The 23,912-nt window shown below is 40.5% G+C and overlaps 1 protein-coding gene across 2 annotated transcripts in view; it reads left to right on the top strand.

Moving 5' to 3' along the window:
- The first annotated feature begins 651 nt into the window (after positions 1 to 651).
- chchd3a (coiled-coil-helix-coiled-coil-helix domain containing 3a) overlaps positions 652 to 23,912 on the top strand; it is an 89,703-nt gene continuing 66,442 nt past the window's right edge. The window contains exons 1-4 of one of the 2 annotated variants that reach the window (XM_053649803.1): positions 652 to 895; positions 3,388 to 3,547; positions 3,641 to 3,913; positions 20,527 to 20,620. In XM_053649803.1, the coding sequence (XP_053505778.1) occupies positions 815 to 895; positions 3,388 to 3,547; positions 3,641 to 3,913; positions 20,527 to 20,620 (608 nt within the window). In that variant the 5' untranslated portion in view covers positions 652 to 814. The remainder of the gene's footprint in view (positions 896 to 3,387; positions 3,548 to 3,640; positions 3,914 to 20,526; positions 20,621 to 23,912) is intronic. The other variant, XM_053649804.1, reaches the window with a different exon arrangement.

Here is a 23,912-nt window from a genome sequence, read left to right on the forward strand (position 1 = left end):
CACCGGACCCTGCAGCAGTGAAGCGGGAGTTTCGGCGTCGAGTGGAAATAATTTTTTTGCCGCACTGCTCGAGCTGAATTAAAGGGCCAGTACACTGTTGAAAGATTTATATATGTATATATAGGACGATTAGGTCAGAGCACAGAGTCAGCTATGATACAGCATCTCTTGAGCAGACAGAGTTCAGAGTTATACAGACCAGAGAGAGTTCAGGGCCTCAACAGTAGCAGAGTGGTGGTGCTGTGGCTTGAACCCATGAGTCTTCAACCAGTGAGCCACCAATTGGGCATCAGCAGCATGTACTGTATACATGGACCCAGCTTGCCTTGTATCAACAGTTCAGCAGTCATGTGATGGAGCAGAATGTGAAAAGAAAAACACCTTGTGGAGGCCATGCCATGAAGACCTCAGGTTGAGAGGTTTGAGAGAAAAAGGAGGATTAGTATGGTGTTCCTAATAAAGTGTCCGGCGAGTGTATATTGCGTGTGCACTACTAGTCTAGTGCAGCACATTGCTGACTTTATCATCCAATTGCAGTACGTCACTGCGGTCGCAGAACACCCGATCTACACTCCATATCACACACGGATTTCCCGGAAGTAGCGATTTACAGAGCAATCGGCACCGAGCATCCTGATTGGCTACTTGAGGACCGCGTCAAGGCGGAAGTAGGTGTGTGTGTCAGAGTCAGAGTGGAAAGCGTGCAGCAGAAAAAATATGAAACTTTAGACTGAGTGAACTTCTACAGTTCTGCTTTATTTCACATCCATGAATTGACAGTGTGTGTGTGTGTGTGTGTATATAACGGTCGGAAATGGGAGGCAGTAACAGCACGCGCCGCGTGTCTTTTGAGACCGATGAGAACGAGAACGTGACGGTGGTGAAGGGCGTCCGGGTGAGTGACGGGCAACAAGCCGAGCACAAACACCTCTCACTCAGTCAGTCAGTCAGTCAGTCCGGGGGAAACCAGGGGAATCCGGCTTAATGAAGCGCTCACTACACGCAGAAGTGTGTTTTTAAATCTCGAAGTTCTTAAAAGTGAAACCCTCCGGCTTGGCGGTCACTTTAGCTAAGCTATAAGCTAACTACCCAAATATTAGTGGACGCACGCGCACAAGACAGGAGCAACAGTTTGTGCATCAGCTGTCCAAGTCATTTCTTTCTCGCTTATTTACTTATTTTCTTACTTATTTATTGACTTACTGACTTATTTGTTTACTTATTTATCTATCTATTTACTTATTTACCTACCTACCTATTTATTTAATTACTTATTTACTAACTTATTTACCTACCTGCTTATTTATTTACTTATTTACCTACCTATTTATTTAATTACTCATTTACTAAATTATTTACCTACCTATTTATTTATTTATTTACTTATTTACCTACCTACCTATTTATTTAATTACTTATTTACTAACTTATTTACCTACCTACCTATTTATTTAATTACTTATTTACTAACTTATTTACCTACCTACTTATTTATTTACTTATTTACCTACATATTTATTTAATTACTCATTTACTAAATTATTTACCTATTTATTTATTTATTTATTTATTTACTTATTTACCTACCTACCTATTTATTTAAATACTTATTTACTAACTTATCTACCTACTTATTTATTTACTTATTTACCTACATATTTATTTAATTACTTATTTACTAACTTATTTATTTATTTATTTATTTACTTTCTTATTTACTTATTTGCTTACTTATTTACCTTCCTATTTATTTATTTACATACTTATTTACTGACTTATTTGCTTCTTTACTTACCTGTGGGAGCGCGCGTACCCGTGCGGCCTGTGGGAGCGCGCGTACCCGTGCGGCCTGTGGGAGCGAGCGTACCCGTGCGGCCTGTGGGAGCGCGCGTACCCGTGCGGCCTGTGGGAGCGCGCGTACCCGTGCGGCCTGTGGGCGCGAGCGTACCCGTGCGGCCTGTGGGAGCGCGCGTACCCGTGCGGCCTGTGGGAGCGCGCGTACCCGTGCGGCCTGTGGGAGCGCGCGTACCCGTGCGGCCTGTGGGAGCGCGCGTACCCGTGCGGCCTGTGGGCGCGAGCGTACCCGTGCGGCCTGTGGGAGCGCGCGTACCCGTGCGGCCTGTGGGAGCGAGCGTACCCGTGCGGCCTGTGGGAGCGCGCGTACCCGTGCGGCCTGTGGGTATATTTACCCTTATCCAAGGTGAAATGGAATACGCTTGTGGTGTACATCCGTGTCCTCTGCATTTGGCAGCGGTGTTGGTCTTTAAATAAAGTGGCTCTGCTTAACACATAGCACCGGACGTGTTAATAACTACTGGATCGGTCTGTCCTGAATTTGTTTATCGTCAGAAATTCAATAAAGATGAGTCATGAGGCTGGTGTTTGATCTTCAGGATCTTGATGTTTATTTGTGCTCTTGGAATATTTTCAGATCAACTGCCAGGCAAATATTTCCTTAATTATTAAACTACAGGACAGAAAAAAAATCCTCTCACGATGCTTGAAGACTTTTGAAGGAAACCAACAAGCCGACGTGTAAGAAACGTAATTTACGCCAGCAAGACGTCCTACGATCAGTTTTTCTTTATTTCTCCGTTATAACTTCTGACTGTAATGGATCGCTTGGCTAGTCTGTGCCTGTTCATCTTCACAGCTTTGTTCTAAATCTGGATCTTATAAGCCAGATGTCGTACCCTCGCTACCGTTTTCAGATAACAGCTGGAGATGTGGATCGGGGCTATTCATCTCAAATGATTTGTCAAGCTAGGTCTAGCTACGTGAAATTTCTTAATAAATCTCTGGATAAGTGACAATCATGACAGAACGACGAGCCCTTAACAGCACTTGGTGATTAGTGACTTATTTATATATTTATATAAATAAGACCGTTAGACCAGGTTTTGTTTCGAAGCGGAAAATAAACACGTTTCTCTCACACGTTTGTCTTTAAACCTTTATTTATTTATTTATTCTCCCCAATTTATTTATGTATTTTTAAAGCCATATCATCAGTTCGGTAATCGCACCAGAAATGTTACATAAAATAAAGAAAGAAATCTATAAAAGTCTTTCTCAGTGAGATGCTGAATAATTCCCACACATTGGTATTATTGGTGTTTTATCTGGATGGAATGTTGTTCTGTTGCTCCAGGATGCACTGATATTATTATGTTTTAACATTGAGTTACAGCGTGGCAGCACAGCACTTGCAGGAATCTATGAAACTGGATACTGGCTTTATTTATGTATTTACGTAACTTAGAAAGCATTAACATTAGAGAATACTCTTAGAAAACCAGATTGCGATGAAATGTATCATGGTACTGATCGTATTATCCTGTTTCAACATCCATCTGCTTTTTTTTTTCTTCTTCTTTCTCCGTCCAGCTCTCTGAGAATGTCATCAATCGTATGCGAGAGCCCTCTAAACCACAATTCGGATCTTTGCCTCAACCTCAGGCCAAAGTGGAACCTGTGCCCGACTTGGCGCCGATCCGTCCTGCGTTCGACCCCCCCGGACCACCACCTCCTGCCTCAGTACCTGCAGGTGAGTTTATCGCTCCACCTGCTGCTCCTGCTGATGCTGCTGAGTGTGTCACTCCTGCTAAACCTGGTGCCTTGTCTTCGTTATCTCCCTTAGCTGAAGCTGTAGACCCTGCCTCTTTATTAACCCCTCCTCCTTCTCCTCCACTCCTTCTACGTGCTTTTGAGTCTTCTCCTCCTCCTCTTGCAACTCCCCTTCCTGACCCTGTTCCCTCTGCTCCCCTCTCTCACAAACCTTCTCCTCCTCCTCCATGTGTGGAAATAACCGCCCCCTCTTCCACACCGACTGACCCCGCTACCCCCCCGGCTGAGCCTGCTGCTTCTTCTTCTTCTCCCTCGCTGCTTCCTCCTCTGAATCCACCTCCAACAGGTGAGCTACAATTAAACTACGACACAAACGCACACACACACACGTGTTTCCTCATGTCTTCCTCACTTTTCAGAAGTTCTTACGTATGCGCTTACGCCTTTCTCTCGTGTCCCCCTGTGACGTCTGTTAGGACATACAGTATTAGTCTTTCTCATTTCGGGGTTCAAACATGTTCTCACAGAGGAGCTAAGACCGAACCTGAGTAAAATTGACCCAGCTGAGATTAGCACGTTCACCGAAGGGGAAAGGACGTAGGACGTGACCGTTTTGTATCGTCGGCCATCTTGGAAAAAGTTTCACATCCAACAACAGCACCTGGTAGCCTCTTGTCTTTTTTTTTGCTACGTAAGCAAAGTTGTGACCGTAGGGTGTGTGACGTGGGCGACATTCCACACTTCGTTTTCTGGGTTGAATAAGTGCATCATCCGGGTACTTGAATTGCACTACTCGCACTTTTTCATTTATACTACAAAATGGCGTAGAATAGGCCATAAGTATGCGATTTGGGACGCACTTTTAGTCGTGTGAGCCAATAGAAAGCAAGAAGGCAGGACATGTTATAGACGTACACACCTTAAACGCACTATTAACGTCGTGTGACTCATTTTGCGACAGGACACGTACACACACACACGGCAGTGTTCAACCCTCTGACGCCAAACGAGAGCACGGCTGCGTCCGAAACCGTGTACTTACCTGTTTTGATAGATGAAATACACTTATTTCAGCTACAGTATAGTAGGCAAGTACGCGGTTTGGGACGCAGCCCACGGCTTCTAGCAGTCGTCTATTTGCACGTATATCACGACAAATAATCAACCGCACTTGAAGCTTTTGTAAAATTGCGATACGTGTATATCGCAATGTATATATGCGATACGTGTATATCGTGTATACCAACTGTATATCGATACGTGAAATTCTGGAGGGAACGTCGGACGGCGTGGCGCGGGGACGTAACGACGTGTGACGTTAATCGGTCTATGTTTTATAGCATGTAAAACAGGAACATGAACGGAGTATTCTAAAAGCGACTCATGTAAACACCTTAATCAGAATACTGTCTCATTCAGAATAAGGTCAATAATTAGATTACTGCCGTCCATGTGAACGTAGTGTTACAGATTTATTTACTGTTGCTGTCGAAGGCGTCATTTGCTGATTGAGTTTCATTACCGTGGTTTTCGTTAAACCATTGTGGTTTACAGTAGACTAGTAGCAACACTTTTTTTTAAATTTAATTCTGTAACTAACCACATGCCACTGTAAAGATTTACAGAACTGGAGTAATAACGCGCTCTGAAAAAAGGTTTTAAAGTCTTTTGAGGATAAATACACAGTAAAGGTACGTTCACGTATACAACGACCCGCAGCAAGAAAGCGACCGGAGACCGTTCGTTTTCGACGAGAGCCGGCGACACGAGTGACGGCGACCGTCGGTGATTCGGTGTGGGCGTGTCGAGTGACGCGACTCAGTTGAAGTTTATGCAAAGTTGGGGTAACTTGGTACAGCGCCTTCGAATAAGAGCGAAGACCGTAGCGCGCACGTGATCCGCCATGCCCAGACAGTCCGGCGCTCGCACTTTCGCCTCAGATTGATAAATGTTACTATGGCAACCGGTAGTAGGAACACTTACTAGCGACTTCATATTACAGCGACTGTTGACATGCAGCGATGAAATCCTTGTATACGTGAACGTGGCTTAAAGCTACAGAGATTATTTGCACTGTGGTCCTTAACAATAAAACATGAAACAAAGTAAAATAAAATAAAGAAAGTAAACATTACATCGCTGGGCAGAATGCAAGTGCGTATTTTCCAAATGTTTATTATTTTACCAGAATCTTGCTAAAGAACCGTCATGTGAAAACCACTTTAGATGTTATTTCCTGAGTTCTGAGGGAAACCTGTTCCATAAAACAGAAAATGAAGATGTGTTTTAAATGCAGCAGAATGAAATCGGAAAAACCGACTCTTGCTTAATGGGAATGTACGGCACAAGATAGTTCGTTAGTACCTCGGAACAGTATTTTTCAAGGTAAGTAAAGCTTTCCGAGCTTTAAGAAGTGTTTGTGGAATAATAAACCCGAGAACTACTCTGAAGCTGGAATTATCGCCGGTAATAACGAGGCGTGTTATAAATTCTGTATTAATTATGTCTGATGAAAGTGCCGATGCTAAACTTGGACTCGTTCCCGTGTTTGTAGGTAGGAGACGAGTTTTCTTATTAGGATGAAAACTTTTATTTAATCCTTTCATGCACGGTGTCCACACTTACAGCGCCCTCCATTAATATCGGCACTCTTGGTAAATATGCGCAAAGAAAGCTGTGAAGAATTGTCTTTATTGTTGAATCTTTTTGTTTCAAAAATTCACAGAAATACTCGGCTCTTACGGATATCGCACAATCGCAAACGCAACACAGGTTTATCATTTTATTTTCAGGTATAATGTTTCAACTAGACATGACGCCATGCTGGTCCATCATCCAACCATCCGTTTTATTTGTTTAAAAAGTATTAAAATGTTTGAATTTTTTTTTTTTTTTTTTCTTGAAGCATTTCATGCAGGAAAAGAAAATACAAGGAAACCGGACAGCAAAAACATACGTAAAACCTTAGCTTTTATTTATTTATTTACTTATTTTTATTTATGTTCTTATTTATATAAAATATTTCACACAGAAATCATGTACATTGCAAATATAATAAGTGTAGTATAGTAATAAACTAATGAAATCAGTCCTAACAAAAAAAAACTATATTACAAAAAATCTTTTCCAAATCCAGTGCCGATCTTTATTTTTTTTTAATTATTATTATTTTTTCCTTTTTTCTTTTCTATGTTTGTTACAGGATCTGATCGAATACATCCTTTATCTAGAATTTTTATATTCGATTGAACCCTTTTTGATTGGGACAGCGTGTTCACTTTTAATTAAGTAAAAATGTACATGTTGCACAATTTTCAGTAATCTAAAACCTCTAAAGAATCTGGACATGATTTGAAAATAAACGCAGGAAAAGGTTGAGAGTGTGTCGCATTAGAAGTAAGCTGCATTTGATGTTACTTTAAACGACTTGTGTCTTGTAGTCCATAAAAACATCCGTCCGAGGTTCAAGTTGAAAGTGGATGTTTACGGGGGTTCGATTGTCCGGGTTAAGCATTCGAGGCCCGAGTGCGCGAATACCGGCGTCTGTGTGGGAAAGAAAAGCCACGTCGGAGGATGTATTGCTGCGGAGAGCTGCGCCATCATGGTGTACAAGCTCGAGGTGTGTGTCAGGACTTTATAAAATCTACAATGAACACAAATCAAGTACCTTGATTTCGCAGATTTCACGCTACATCCATTTACATTCACATGTATATTTTTAAACCGTGCTCTGCCTTTCATCCTTCGCTGCTTCAGTAAATAAATACAGCATGGAAAATATTTGTACCAACCGACAGATTCTAAAAAACATAAAATTTCATTCATCTGATGAGATTTCCACTCCTACACGTCCGTTCAGGTTTTTCACCAAGCTGACCTTCAGTAAAGCGTTTAGTATTTTTGTTTGTTGTTTCTTTTTGTTTTCGATGTTACTTTATGGGAGGGACGTTTTTAATTGCAGTACAACGTGATAGTTGATCGCACCACATTATTGACCCTTAACCTGGTGCTTAACCAAATATATATTCATTAATTCTGAAGTATATTTGAGTTAGACTTTTTGTGTGATGATGTAACAATTTAATCATCTCTACACGATGATACATCACGGTGACATCCATGTGACGTTTACTCCGACATCGGAGTACGCTAGTACGAGATATCACGCAAAAATACGGCGAAAGAGCAGTCGTCGTCGTCGTCTTCTCCACGATGAACCGATCGACGTGTAAGTCTGGAACGACTGACGGGCGCGTAGGTGTTTTTGAGCGCTCCGATATTAACTTGAGCCGCCTGGAAGCTCCGCCTCTTTCTCCGCATCTCCATGGAGAGTATTTTCAAACACCGGAAGGACAAACCGAAAAAAAAAAGAGCTTTTACAACGAAAGCCAGTTCCATCTATTGATCTGAAGATGTTGTGGGTGTGGTCTTGTGCTGAATTCCTCCGACTCCCCTTTTCCACACGGTAACCTTTTTCCTAACGTCACATGTTCTCAGCAGAAATCCAGAGTAGAGTAAAGACGCAGCACGGCTATGCCTGCATCTGACGTTCCCGAATACGTAGCGATAATATCAGTACACTGTCCTTCAAGCTCCATAAACCGGAAGTGCTCAATGTAAAGGCTCATTTCTCTTTTTTTAAGGTTTAGGTTCTGGATGTTTAAGTCATTTATTGTCATTTAAAAAAAAAAAGGTACATCATAAGCAAGCCGGGGGGGGGGGATCAATATCACACAAGCCTAATTTGAATATTATAATGAGACAGAACGTCGTACCGCCCCCATGTCTGATTTATTTAGTGTTTTTAGGTGTTGTACATTAGAATAAGTGGAGGTTTTATGCTACGCAATATTAACGTATCGTTCTATCTATGGCTATTAACGTAGATTTACGCTGGCGTACGTGAGAGCTGTCACAGTGCAGATTTAGAGATTGTAAGATGGCGGTTTAGTCTTAATGCTACAAGGTTGTATTCTGTCTCGTTATTAAAATGAAATCAGGAAGAAAAAAAAACTCTTACTATAGCTCGGGGCTAGAGAGCATGATGTATTTTTTTTTTTAATGATTATTATTATTTTTTTTTAACCCAGATAGCCATCGTTCCTAATATGTACGGGACAAATTCAGGACCATTTACGCTATGGATTTTCAAAGATTAGATTACCGTACAGACTAATGTGCTTTATTTTCCTCATTGTAAAGTTCAGCTGCTCTTTGGGAAATTGAGCACCGGCTCAGCTTCCTCATATTATGATTTATAGCCATCACTAGACCGCTAATGAAACTATTCGTTCTTGCTTGTGTTAATGAATTGATGGTGGAGGTAATTAGGACCACCATTTAAACTTGCTCCGACTCCAAGGTGTTTGTTAGGAATGCATGTTGTTTACTTCATGTTGTAAAAGCGTGGTTTCTCTGTCATAAATGCTGTATGTCTTAGTTAAGAGTTGTCTGAGCTCTATATAATTATTAGTATTAGTATTATTATTATTATTATTATGATGTATTAGTGTCTAAGTAAAATACTAGTGCTTTGGCTGAGACATGGGTGCAGGTTTTGCTGTGGCCTCATCTGAAAATGACATGGAATTTCACGGTGTCATGGGAAATTGCCCTCTATTACGTGATTCAAGGCTTTTGAATTTTACTCCGACTCCATTTGAAGCATGCAGCATTAGTCTCCTTGTCCCAAATTATAATTTAACAATTTAGCTTGAACAATATTGATTTTTCCCTGCTAGCGATTTAAGCGTTAAAAGAATCTTAATTAGCGATTTAATCCTCTGGAACAGATTTTTTAAAAAAAAACACAAAAAAGTAAAACCTTACATAAATCCATGGAGCGACGCTGTTGAGCGTCAATAGATTTACACGTAAACCACTTGGACATCACCGCAGCAGCACGTTTCTGTACTGTAACTCGCCGTATCACGGAGAGGAAGCCAGCGAACTGGCCGAGGAACCTTTTTTAGGGGATTCGAAAGATTCGTAGTGTTACTATCTTTTGTGATGACTTGCGTGACGATTTTTTTAATTTGTAGAAATTCCGCGGTTTTCTTCACACAGTTGTGGTCATGATATAAAAGTATAAAAGTAAACACAAAAGAAACAAGATTTAAAAAAAAAACTAACAAACAACTAAATACAGAGTCAAATTTCATGCCATTTAAATGTAGTTCATTTACAACGTTAAGGGGAAAACCTGCAGTATTGTTAATGTAATATAATCAGAGTAAATGTCTGTGGACGGTGTGATGGTGTAGGATTGTGTAGGAAAGATACATTTGTTATACTGCAAAAGCCTAACGGGTGACCTTAAAAAATATAGCTAGCTGAAAGTTAGTCCACGAACCAATTCGTAAATAGTGAATTCATAAACAATTCCGTTCCATTGTACCGAAAGAAAAAATTTACTCCAACAGGAAAGGCATAACTTTACTTAAATGAACTGTAAGTTGATGCAAGTATGACGTAATTTAACTATAATTTGACATGTATAACTAATTTAAGTACAATTTGACGCAAGTGAGTTGTTTTTGGTCTGATTTGACGCAAGCGTGTGTTATTTTGGGTCTGATTTGACACAAGTGTGAGTTATTTTAATAAGTACATTCTGAATTCATAAGAAACAATTCTGTTCCATTCTATGACTCCAACAGGAAAGGTATAACTTTTTACTTGTATTAAGTATAAGTTGACGTAAGTAGAACTTATTTTAAATGCGAGTTGAAGTTATTATAACGAATTATTCGGAGCTGTTTTGTTTGCTGAGAAGCGCTGAGAGACGTCCCCCCGTTTCATTCTCCGGCCGTGCTCTATGCTATTTCTTTTCTGTCTGTATTGGTCTTGCATCACAATAATTTATAAATTTTTTTTTTTAAAAACAGTGTGAGGAAATGAAATGATGTAGCATTAACAAATAAACTCTCTTCAAGCCGCCTGATTTTAAACGTTGACGTTTAAAAGTCACGACGTCTTCAGCTTTCTAGGGGAAACGGTGTCTAAGCCGAACGATTCACACTGTGATGATGTAACGCTTCCACTCGTTTCCACTCCGTAGCGTTTCCCACTGAACACCGGTGCACGGACGAGCGTACGTGAAGAGAGAGATTATAACCTTCGAATATCTGAAGCCCGTGGCCAGAAAAGTGTGCAGAAGAGCAACTGAGGCAGAGACTAAACTTTGGGTGCGTTTGCAGTATATTCTGTGGTGTTTGGGGTTGATTTATTTATTTATTTCCCCCACAGCGTGCTGCCTCGGGACTTCCCGGCGCCATGTGGGTGGCATTATGCAAATTATATGGAATGCTGCTCACCATAATGATTTGTTGTCTTAACCCCGAGTCTAAGAGTACTGCTCGGTGTCCTATTTATTTATTTATTTTATTTTTAAACCCTCTGGAATATCGACTGAAGCCATGTTCCTATGTGGACAAAGCAACGCTCGTGTTTTTGTCTTTTTACCTCGACTCGGCAGTCAGCCATCTTAAATTAATTAACACACTTTCATGTTGCTTATAATTAGCTAATTAAAGCTGATAGGCTTTCTGTTAGAACACCTGTTTAATAAGTAGTGTTTTGCCCCTCTTTATACGCAGCTGCGTTCAGAAAATGTGTGTTGTATTGAATTACGAGCTTGTGCTGAGTTCGCTCTGCGTGACGTTCCTTCTCAGGTGTTCACACTGGGTCCTCGCTATGAGAGCTAACACACGACGGTGCTCTTTAATGCTCCAAATAATAAAAAAAAAAAACAACACGGGGAATTACAGGTACTGTCGCAGTACACACATTCACGGTGAGTATAATTAATAATCAAGATGATCGGGCAGATTAAATGTTCGTATGTATTTCTATAAGAATGACAGTTTGACTGGCACGGCAGGCGTACAACCACAGACTTTATTCTGTTGCCTGGAGACAGATGCGTGAGATTTTGTTGTTTACTCACCGCCAGCTGATTCAAACAATGCCGTATAAATAAGTTCTATTTAAAAGTTTTTAAAATCCGGGTATTATTTCTCAGTAAAGCTCATGACATTTCATGTCATTGAAAAGTTGCTGAAGCTTGTGGCCAGAAAAGTGTTCAAAAGATATCACATGCTCTATGAGCTGTGGGCGGGGCCTTCGAGGCTAAAATTAAACTGGGTGACGATATAATGTAAAAATAAATAAATAAATAAACTGTGAAGAATAATTGTAACAGTTTAATGTTATGATTATTCACCTGTCGGAGAAACAGTAACCAATTTATAGTACAAATTAAGGAATTATTTATACAAATACACAGGAAACGTAAAAAAAAAAAAATTGTGGGTTTAAATTTCCACCTGGAACATCAGAAATCTGTCATGTTGAGAGAAATCATAGAATTTTAGTATACAGTCGAGGAGAGCTGGGTGATATTATGATACGATTGTCAAGTTTTTCCTATGTTGAATTACGACATAGAATTCCCTAACACTGCCACGATTTTTTCCAAGAATTTGTTCTTCTAAATAACGCAGACTGAATAAACCACATGGTAATGGCGGTTTTCAAATAATGAATATTTATCCTCAGAACGTGGTATAAGTGCACACACTGGGCCTCATTTATCACACTGGATGTGAAGAAATATATTCGTAACTCATTCATAAGAGTATTTGCTTCACAAGGAATGTGTTATTCATGAAAATCCAGTTAGTTTGGGGGAAAAAATGTCCCTATCCTACGAGATCTCCTGAAATATACATGTGAGGAGACTTCCGATTTATTGTTCGATTAACTAGTGATCAAAAGGTTACGTTAAATCACTTATTTATTTCATTTTACACACCCCAATTTAGTGGAACTTTTGTGGTACCCAGTCATTTCATATTAATGACCTTGAAAGAACAGGATCCAAACGAGATCCGTAACTTTAGACAAAATAATTCCCGATAAAAGTAGAGCCACCTTTATTATAAAAGCCAAACGGAGGAGGCATTAGCGTGTGCTTATGGTAGCCAACTCGCTGCTATGGCTGAGCTGCATTACTGGAAGGTTTAGCGACGTCACCCTTAGGAGGCGCTCTTGCACCGGTTAGTTGTCGTTTTGTTGTTTTCAGCCCTCTGTGAGCTTTACCGTTTATGGAGTTTTGTTACTAAATATAGATCAGCTGTGCTGTGAAGAAGCTGGATAATTTTCAGCTGACTGGCATTCGTCAACATGGGCAAATGAGTGCCAAGATAATCAGGGGAAACGTTTGGAAAACTGGTGGGAATTTTATGTTTGGTTAAAAAAAACAACAACAAAAAAAACACCTTTACATGCTTTACTAAAAGATTAATACATGAGGCCCACTGTACAAAATAATCTTTAACTTAGTTGTACATAGGTGTTTAACATAGGTGTACATATGTTAAAGATATTTATCCAGACTTGTTTCTGTCACTCGGTCCCGAGGAGTTCCAGTCCGAGGATTAACGTGTGATGACGAAAGATCGAGACAGTGAATAATGTATAACAATGATGATTACCACATCATCATTATCTTCAGAAAGTGAACTTTATGACAGCGCGGTTATTTGCGAGACAGTTAGCGGTGTTGAAAGCACTCTGAATTAATGAGCTCGAAAGACCTGAGAGCAGTGCGGTTTAGATCACCTCGTGAGTCATGGTTTTGTATCATACATATGGATGTGTTTGTGCTTCTGAGAGCGATAAGGGGAAGACTTTTTATCCACTGACGCTGTGCTTGCTCGGTATTGGGAGTTTTGGAGAATTGTTTTTGCTTTTTTTTCTTTTTAAATAAAGTATAAATCAGTGTTGTGTTTCTACCAGTGTTTAAATATAGAATGACGTCACTTAACCAAATCAGCGTGATTAGTTTGTGTTATTTGGGCTGTTCAAAAATAGTTTTTGTTCAGGTCATCTGTTCAGTATACTTACAATATAATATATATATTTTAATGATTTATAGTAATTCTCATAAAATTTGGTTATTTAATATAATGCTATAGTATCTCAACTGGCACAAATGAAAAATATAATGTGATTAATTAAATACAACATTTCTCTCAGATGTTAACACAGATATTGGTGCAAACAAATGCAAATGGTGCAAAATTTTTTTATGGAGACCGAACGTCCTCTTTTTCAGACCTTTTAAAAAAGATTTCTAAATGTGAGAAGATGTCCGGGGTTCGGCTTCAGTTTCATTATGATGTGCTTATGGTGTAATACCGCATCATGTGTGCGCATGTTTGCATTGCTTTAACACCTCTATGTAATTCCCGCCTTCTCGCACACCGATTGGTCGATTTATACAATTCTTGCAGCAACTATTGGCCAAATTGGCACCTCTTAACCGTTAGCCTTCTCTCAGCGAACGCGTGAAGATGAAGCGATGTTGTACGGCGTCAAACAGTTGCTTCACAGTAGCAGCAGATGAAGCTGAGGCCCCCCCGCCGCCCCCGCCACATCGCAACTGAACAGATATGTTAGGTTTGTAATGCATGTCCAAATGACATATTACGAAGAAAAGTTTCGGGCAGTAACTAATAGACTCTTCTGATAAAAAGGAGTGAGAATTTTGCAAGCGACCAGCATGATGGTGGTTTTTTTTTTTTTTTCTTCTTCTTCTTTCTTTTCTTCTACATTCTCCTTTCCACATCATTATCCCAAACCACCATGTGCTGCATGTGTGAAAATGGTGCAAAAAAAAAAAAAAAAAAACTACTACGGCTTTTATCCACAGTCTCCCAAGTGCAAGAGATGAGAAATGGGACCAGTTCTCGCTCGGCGTGCAAGTCACCTGACCACATCAAACATAATGAGACGGCTTCCTGTTAACGAGACACAGATCAGCTTAATGAGCTTAGCCACAGAGACGCTCACACACTCTCTCTCTCTCTCGATTTGTTACCAGCCGTCTCATAACTGTGTCTCTCTCTCTCTCTCTCTGGCTGTCTCGCTTTATTTTACTCTCTTCTCGTCTGCTTAAAGTTGACAGATCTTTCATTTTGGATGTGTGATGCGTCAGAAGAGACCGGTGTATCATTTCATTCATATAGGCTGCCTTAAAGCATGTATTAAAGCTGTCAGTTTTGAACAGACATTGTCTCGAGTTTTCATTTCAGATCAGTGAATAAAAATAAAAATAAAAAGATGACTGAGTGAGGATAAAGGTGGAACTGTTTAAAAAAAGAAAAGAAAAGGTAAACATCAGGCAGGTGACATTTTCCCTGTCTGTGTCGCACTTCTCCGGCTGCCTGCTTAATATCCAGAGGTCATGACCTAAATGAGGCGAATTGATTATGTGTGCCCATGAGTGCCAGTCTCTGTGAGACCGGGCCTGTTTCGAAATCAAGGCAGGAGTTGCCGGGTGAGCTGATTAGACGGCAGCCGAGGTTGATCCTCCTACCGCTTTCTGCTTCACCATAAATATTCATACACCGAGCCAGTGCACCTCTCACCATTATGCGCTAATTACCTTTTTTCTTTTCTTTTTTTTTCAAGATCACTCGCAGGTTCAGGAGGGAGTCAGAAAACTGCATTAAAGACACTTGTGCAGCCCTGTAATGAAATAATCCCCGCACACCGTATCTGAACTGCACATTAAAACGCCATATTGTGTCTCGTCATTGTTTAATCGGTGTGCTTATGTCCTAATCAGCAGATGGTGTCACCTGCATCATCAGTTCATACGGTTTTCTCATTAGCCCAGATTGCAAACCCAGTTCATTCAGATAATTACAACAGCCCAAATTAGGAATCTGTTATGCAAAGGTTTTTAAAAATATATATATATATATATTTCGGTAAGAGCATTTGTGTCTTTCTTTCAGGGAGCTCAGGAAAGAAGTCTAGATTTGATGCGCTTCAGTATGGTTTTTGAATTTTTCGACTTGTCTGATGGATCGCTACTTCTATGCAGACTTTTCTGCTTTCTCTGGTTATTGCCATGGTTTGCGTTTCCGTGGTATTGCTATAGTTTTTGGTCTCCGGGTTATCACTATGGTTTATGGTTTCCGCGGTTATCGCCGTGGTTTTGCCGATGTGGCCATCAGTTTCTTTCGAGAGTTCCTCGTTGTTGTTGTTATAAAGCCATAGACGACCGTGCCTTTTCAGCGGTAGGTCCTAAACTCTGGAACAGTCTCCCTTTGCATGTGAGGTCAGCTTCTTCAGTAGCCACTTTTGAATCTTCGTTGAAAACGTATTTTTATTTTTTTAGCTTTTGTATAGGTATTTTAACAAGTTGAAACGGGTAAATACGTAATGCTGTATTTAAAGGTATCTATTTATATAATAATAATAATAATAATATATATTTAAACATAACTCTGTTCTGGCTTATTTGGTTGATTTGATTTGTAAAGCACTTGGGTCAACTTCGGTTGTTTCACATGTGCTCTATAAATAAAGATTGACTTGACTTGATGGTTTCCCTGTTATGGCAGTGGTTTCCCTGAATTTGCCTTCTTTCGGTTTCCCCGGTATCTTCCTGGTTTCCCCGGTATCTTCCTGGTTTCCTTAACATCTCGTCAGCGTCCCTGCTGTGACCATGGCTTCACTAGAATCGAAAGGACTTCAATGGTTACTCTGGTATTGCCATGGCATCACCTGGCTCGTGCAGTGTGGAAGCACACACTACGTAGCTAGGTACAGGTACAGATGTAAAACCACTCCTACGACCACAGATCAGATGCATTTCTGATGAAATTTAAAAAAAAATGATCAAATCCTCAGGGAAATGCAGGCAAAACCCCTTTTGCGGTAGCTGCTGCCTGTTTGCAGCAAAAACACGGTCTAGTTTAGGAACCATGACTAGCAACATACATGGTCACCATGTTTCTTTGTTGCTCAACCTTTTAGCGTTGCTTTTCCCGCCCACTTTTCATGCCCGCCAAATGAACAACTTCCTGACATTTTACCACGTCGCGCTTGCTGTGATCTTACCGACATCTCAGTCCCAACATAAAACCATCATCGTTGGATAAACCGATCGATACCCGGTCCGAATGAAAGTTCCATCAGATCGTTTAAAAACGCTGCTAAACAAAAGAATAACCCCGACGTAAACCGAATAAGGTTTCTTTTACAGAATTTTGACTTGTAGCTGCAGAAACTGGGTGTGAGACGAAATTACAGATTACAAAAGATTTAGCGAAAACGCTTGCATGCAGATTAGCTGCTTGTTAAGAGTCTAAACTTGTATGCAACATGCAGATAAACACAACTATTTTGTATCTCTGCATTCCCCTGTTTTCATGCATGACCAGTACATAGATGTAGGGTGAATAGGATGTGCAGAACATTTCTTGTTTAAAGTTAGCACTCGGAGAGGAAAAGGGAGCTGTATAGAGGGAGGAGAGAAAAGCTAAGAAGGTCTGGGCACTTTTTCTTTTTTATTTATTTATTATTTTTTTTTATATGCCTGGAAGCTTCTTTATGCAGGTGGGAAGGTGTTCCGACTCGTTTAAGCCGGAGCGTGAGGAAGCGGTAATGTTCCAGATTACCCCTCCCTCCGCTCAGGTCCTGAGGTTAATGAAACTTCTGATGAGAAGCGCAATTTGCCTCTGTCTATTATCTCCTCGCCCGAGAGCTACTCCGCAGGTTTCCTTTAATGCCGATGCGAGCGAGACATGGAGAGAGGAAATATCAAAAGATGATGAGTTTTTAATCTTTTAACATTTACATGTCGCAGGAGTGACATAGAGCCCTGGACTGCTAATGTCATTCTGGAAATGCGTCTGACCTACAGAGGACTCCTCAAAGCTCTGAGATGGTGCAGAATTAGACGATCCAGAAGGGTTTTTAAAATTTTTTTTTTTTTTTTTATAAATCTCCTCCTTTCTCTGTCCACCTCTCGGCTTTCTTTTAAGTCTGGAGATTAAATTTATAATGAGAAACAGGAGTGTAAATGAGCGGGAGAGTGACTGAAAGGTTTAAAAGTACGTAGACGTCTGTTGAACACCGACGGATAAATGTGTATCAGGTTACGTTAATCGCTTTGCAAAGTTTAAAATGCGCCTCATCCTTTTCTCTAAGATCACATCGGACGTCGTCTCCTGGCGATTTGGTAATCGCGGCTCATACTGCGGTTAATGCTTCAATGACTACAGAATCAAGTATTTGACATGGCCATCCCAGTTCCAATCCAAGACAACCCCCAGTAGATGATCTGGAATGATTGTGTATTGAAGAACGATCTCAGATTGCGTGCTCGGTATCTTTATTCACATCAAACGTTATAGACTCGGTGCTGTTGGCAAAGAGAGGTTGAACATAATACTAAAGGCAGGACTGACGGTAATTTTGACACTTGCAGTTTCATTAAACATCCAGATTTGTAGGAACACTTACTTTTCCAGCCTTTTGTTGCCCCTGTCTTTAACTTTTTTGAGATGTGTTGCAGCCATCAAATTCAAAATGACCTTGTTTTTTCCTTTAGATGGTACGTTTCCTCAGTTTAAACATCTGTTATGTTTTCTAAGTTCTATTGTGAATAACGTACGGGTTTATGAGATTTGCAAATCATTGCATTCTGTTTTTATTTACATTTTACACGGCGTCCCAACTGTTTTGGAATTGGGGTTTTTGTGTGTGCTTGCGCGCGTGTGTGTGTGTGTGTGTGTGTGTGTGTGTGTATGTGTGATATATATATACATATATATATATACACACACACATATATAAATAAATAAATATATATATATATATATATATATAAATATCTCTCTCTCTCTCTCTCTCTCTCTCTATATATATATATATATATATATATATATATATATATATATATATATATATATATATATATATATATATATATATATATATCGCAGTGTTGTTGAATGCTTGAATCTGATTGGTCAGAAGGTGTAGTGATTTCAAAAGGACATCTGAACCAGACAGTAAAACAGATCAGCTTTAGGTTGTAATTAATGTTTCTTTATTATTATTATTATGAATTGGGTTTGAAGTCAGTGTTGTAGTCGTACAGAAAAACCCAATGTTCTCTCAGAAAACATGACCCTGATGTGATTTATTGCGAGACTGAAGCTCAACACCTCTGAGAGCTCATAAGGGGAGAAAACAACAGGTGATGTGTAGAGTATTGCAGCGTGAAAACGCTGACACTGGAGGCGTTTCTCTCTCTCTCCTGTCTTTCCTCAGCCTCCATTAGCTGTTCCTCGGGTTTATATTAGAAGGGTGCTGACTCGACCATGACTTTGTAGCAGTAATAAGTGTCAAAAGTGTCACAGTATGTCTCTGTCTCTCGCATTCTCACCGACTAATCTCTTTTTCTGGACGTGCCTGGAATTGGGGCGAAGTGTTATGCGTTGAGCCATCAGGAGCACATTTGAGAAGAGTTACTTTTCTCAGCTCTCCATCTGGTGCTTTGTCTTTTTTTTCTTCTTCTTTCGATCTTTTTTGATGGTGTTTCTGAACCTATTTTTTTTTTCTTCATGTTTTGTTTTTCCAAACAGATTAAATCTCCATCTGTTGCTGCACTCATGAATTATTAAAATCATGGACCTGTTTATTTCTGAAGATTTGCCTGCAGTTTGCTGCACTGGTTGACGCTGTGTTACTGATATAAATGACGTCATAACAACTTTGTGTCGTTTTGAGCCGATGGAACACACGGAGTGTTTATTATAGCGGGACACTTTATACCAGGGGTGTCCGATCTTATCCGGAAAGGGCCGGTGTGGGTGCGGGGTTTCGCGCCAACCAAGCAGGAGCCACGCCTGACTCCACCTGTTTAATCAGTCGATCTTGGCTTTCAATAGACTCAGGTGTGGCTTCTGCTTGGTTGGAATGAAAACCCACACCGGCCCTCTCTGTATAAGATCGGACACCCCTGGTTTATACATTTTGGTGTTTTTCTGCTATGAAATTTACCGAGGTCAACTCCCTTTAGCTGTACTATAGTCAAGTCTAGGGTTTTCTGGGTGATGATTAGGGTGGAACTATCTGGAATTGCAAACGGCTAGTACAGCTTAACTTCCTACCCGTGTTTATCCCCCATTAAACCACACGTTGTCGTTTGTGGGCGTGGCTTGTTCAGCTTTTAGCTGAAGTTCTGATGCGAGTCGTTGCTAGCCAAAACGTACGCATTCTACTGTAATACTCATTCAGACAGCTGTACTATCTTTGTTTAACATGTATTCTGTGTTGTGCCTTTTTCTTAAATTTTGAGCACCAGATGTGGTTTACTGGCCGCTAAATACAGACAAGATGTGGGAGTAAAAACTGCAGCTTGCCATCTGACCGAGAAATTGGAACGCGCAAACCTCAAGACCTTCCCGTGTGTGGGAAGCTATAACGACTGTTACGTACGAGCACCGACACTGGAGACTCCTTCCAAGAAGTGTGTTCAATAAACATTTCCTTACATGGCTTCTCCATAGCAACAATAATTTAAAAAAAAAAATAAAACAAACAACAACAAACTTATCATTTATTTTAATACTTATAGAGATCTTGAAGTTGTTACTGTACACATTATTATAAATTTTACATTTTAAACATAAAATTTTTATCCATTTACCGTCACGTTTTAATATCGGTCTAAAGTGAGTTCCTGTTCTTACTTATGTTATAGCAGCTATTAACTGAGAGCTCATTCCCTCTCTCTATTTCTCTCTTGAACTTAATAAAAAAAATAAACCCCCCCCCGTCATGAATGCTTTCACCAGGCGAAATCGAGGTATATGTTTGCAGCCTAGCAGACATGTGAGACGTCGAGAGAGTTCATGGTGTGTGTTTGTGTGTTGTGAAAGAAGTGTAAGCGTAATGAGGTTTTAATGGCAGCGCGGTCGTCAGTGCGAGGCTGTTCCGTCGCCTCGAGCCGAACTACACTACGGCGTGTTTTTTCTTTTCTCACAGTTGCCATAACCACGGTCGCATATTTCCAAATCAGATTTATTTACCGCCCTTGTCCCTTTGTGCTCACAAACAGCTGTTTCTTTTGTCCTCTCCTCACTGCAGCGGATGACTCAGAGCTGAGACGGAAGATCACTGAAGAAGTGCAGAAAGGTCTGGAAGAGGAGAGGAGCAAGAAGCAATACGAGATCAATCAGTGGTAAATGTGTACACACACACACACACACGAGTGAGAGAGAAAAATGCATTATGATTATGATGTGCTCGGACTAAACGCTAAATATAGTTTTACTTCACTGACTTTTCTTCCTCGTAGAAGTTTTGCGCGTATTATATCCGGAGTTTAAATGCAATTTGGACTTTCGAACGGGACGACAGAGACAGATCACCTTTACACAGATTAAAACGTTATATCTTAGCGCTGGTCAAATTGGGACACAGATGTAGCTGTAATCTCCCTGGACTCCTTCACCTCTTTTCCGTTCTCCATTGCACTTCTTCTACCGCCCCCCCCCCCCCCCCCCAAATCTATTAATCATTGGAGAGCGACTCAGCCCGGGTGTAATTTCCTCCTTTCTGATGGTGAGATCAATTAACTTCCACTTCCACCAGGGCTCTCTAATTCAAAGTTTGACCAGTCAAGAAAGATCGTGCTGCTATACACGGACTGTCCAGTTTAATAGGAACACCTGTGCTGTACGTCTGCTCGTCCAGCCAGTCAAGCGCAAAATACAGGTCCGGAGTCTCCGTTAACGTTCTCCTCAAACGTTAGAGTGCGAGTGTGATCTCTGTGACTTAGTCGGTGCCGGACGGACTGGTCGTTTGAGTATTTCAGGAAATCTCCTTGGATTTCCACGCACAAGTCTGAAACGCTCTAAAGGTTATACAGATTGGTGCGGAAAACGAAAAACACGACCTCGTCGACGAGAGAGTTCGGAGTAGAATGGTCCGAAGGTTACGGAAACTCGATTGACCGCCTCTTAACGGCCACGGTGAGCAGAAAAGCATCTCCGGACACATGGGACCTTAAGGCAGGAGAGCTGTAACAGCAGAAGAGTAGCGCTGCCAGCCATGAACAGGAATCTGAGGCTACAGTGGGAACAGGCGCACTCAAAACTGGACAGGTTTCAGTAAGCCTTTCTTAAATTGGAAGTACTCGCCGCAATCGCGACACGTCAAATGATCAAGTGCCCCGGCTGTATTTCTCAGATAAATGACAATAACGGAAGTCAGTATAAATGCATGTAACTACCTAATCAGTCCTTCCAGGATTTCGCCATTTCGCAAAATCAAGCAAAACGTCGCAATATTCAGAGCTTGCGATTTTTTTTTTTTTTCAAAATTGCCACAGGTTTTCCGCAGATTTGGGCCAAGACGCATCACGCATCCAGCCAAAGCCCTCTCGGATTCAGCGTAGACTTTTTTCTTTTTTTTTTTTTATCCACTGAATGCATAGTAAGTATGTAGGTAAAGTGGAGCTCTTCTCATTGGTCTGGACTCTGAGCGGAATCTGAAAGCGTGTGGTGTTTTATTTATAGCACGTTGAGTTTGATGACAGACGGAGCATTATATCTGTGATCAGTTACACGCTACGTGATCTTCCCGGGCATTACATGTCTTTTGGAAAGCTCGGGTATATATATATAATATATATTTTTGGTTTGACATTACCTCACTGTTACGGTTTGAAGTCTGCGACGATAAAGGTCAACACCGATACGCCGTCTTTATAGCTGTTACGGGTTCACGTTTGTGCATGTTGAAATGGATGAATTCAGGAAGTCTTATTAGGCGCTGACCCGGGAAATTGCTGGCTTGACTTTTACAGAATATTGAATTCGGTTTTCATAATCGGCTGCGGAAGGAATTTTATTCTGAGGGTCATACAGACTCTTAGCCAAATTTCCAACGGATGACTGGCCATTTTAAAGAGACCGAGAACGTGAGAACCGGGCCTCACACTCGTTATATCAGGAGATGTTGAACATTTTCCCTTTCATTTGAAACGACAGTGCAGACACACAGTGATTTAGTGTGTAGCGTGAGAAGGGCTGAGTATAGAATTAACAATACGAGAACATTTTGGGGGGGAAAAAAAACCCAATTTGGAATTAAGGCAGAAAAAGTGAAAGTATTAGAAGGCATTTCTGCTGATTAGACCTTTTAGTCACTAACCGATGTAAAAACGCTGCAGTCTTCTACTTCTTACAGCGTCCGTGTTAACGCGGGCAATAAATAACATCCTCTCAGACACGACACGCCGACTTCCTGCGTCATCCTCTCACGCGCTTGCTCTTTCGTCTCGTCCACGCCGCCGCCGAGCCTCAGAAATTAGTATTGACGGCGAGTTTATTTCCTGTCGGCCGTAAAAGCAAATTTAGAGGCCGACCCTGTTGGTTTTACGTTGTTGTTGTCGAGGTGGCGGAGGCGAAGTGCTCCGTTCCATCGCCCAGGCAACGGCATTAAGCCGAAGTAGACGCTTTATTGACCATGATGTCATGCTTGGAAGGACAGAATCAATATTTTCCTTAATGTTGTCTTCCATTTAGATCTTCATGTCCGGCATTTCGTTCTTTATTTCTGCTCTTTGTCCTTAGGTTTGTGTGTGTGTGTGTGTGTGTGTGTGTGTGCGTGTGTGTGTGTGTGTTCGTTCTTTAAAGGGCCTTGCCGAGGCTATAGAATCGAATAGGAGGAAATTATTTTCTCGGTTTGGTGCTTCCGTCATTGGTGTTGACTCTAATGATGATTTTTGCACTCTGAACTTTAATAGAGAGTTTTTTTTTTTTGTTTGTTTGTTTTTTTAACAGGAGAGCGAGTTATAAAAGCCTGTTATAAAATCTTTGTGTTTTTTTTTTTTTTTTTTCTTCTCCAAAAATGATATTCGAGATGAGTATTATAAGCCCTATCTGGATTATCTAGAGGTGTGTATGTGGTCCAAGAGAGAGAAACCTTTCTTTCTTTTATTGTTTACTTTTCCCCACCAGATTATATGATTATATAGCAAAGTCACCTGATTTCTTAAAGTAGGAGGAGGAGGAGGAGGAGAAGTAGGAGGAGAAGTAGGAGGAGGAGGAGGAGGAGGAGGGGCGGGGAGAATTTCACCACTACAACTTTATACTGTTTCTCATTTACTGTCATTTCCTTAACGTTTCTTTTTCACTGAACTCCCCCCGTGTTGCGCTTTAGCATGTCAAACTCGTAACGGGACGGATACTACAAACTTTTATCACATGATGCGTTGAAGATTTTCAGTGTATCCACGGGGGATAGTTTCCAAGACCCCCAGCGGATGCCTGAAACCAATGATAGTAGCAAACACTAATATATATATATATATATATATATATATATATATATATATATATATATATATACTGTACATATCTATGATGAAGTATAATTGATAAATTATTATTATTAATAATATTAACAACAATAACTAATAATAAAATAATAGAGCAACTATAGTAATAAAAGTTAAGTGAAAGTGG

This window comes from Ictalurus furcatus, chromosome 19 (assembly GCF_023375685.1).
Source record: "Ictalurus furcatus strain D&B chromosome 19, Billie_1.0, whole genome shotgun sequence".
Classification (NCBI taxonomy): Eukaryota; Metazoa; Chordata; class Actinopteri; order Siluriformes; family Ictaluridae; genus Ictalurus; species Ictalurus furcatus.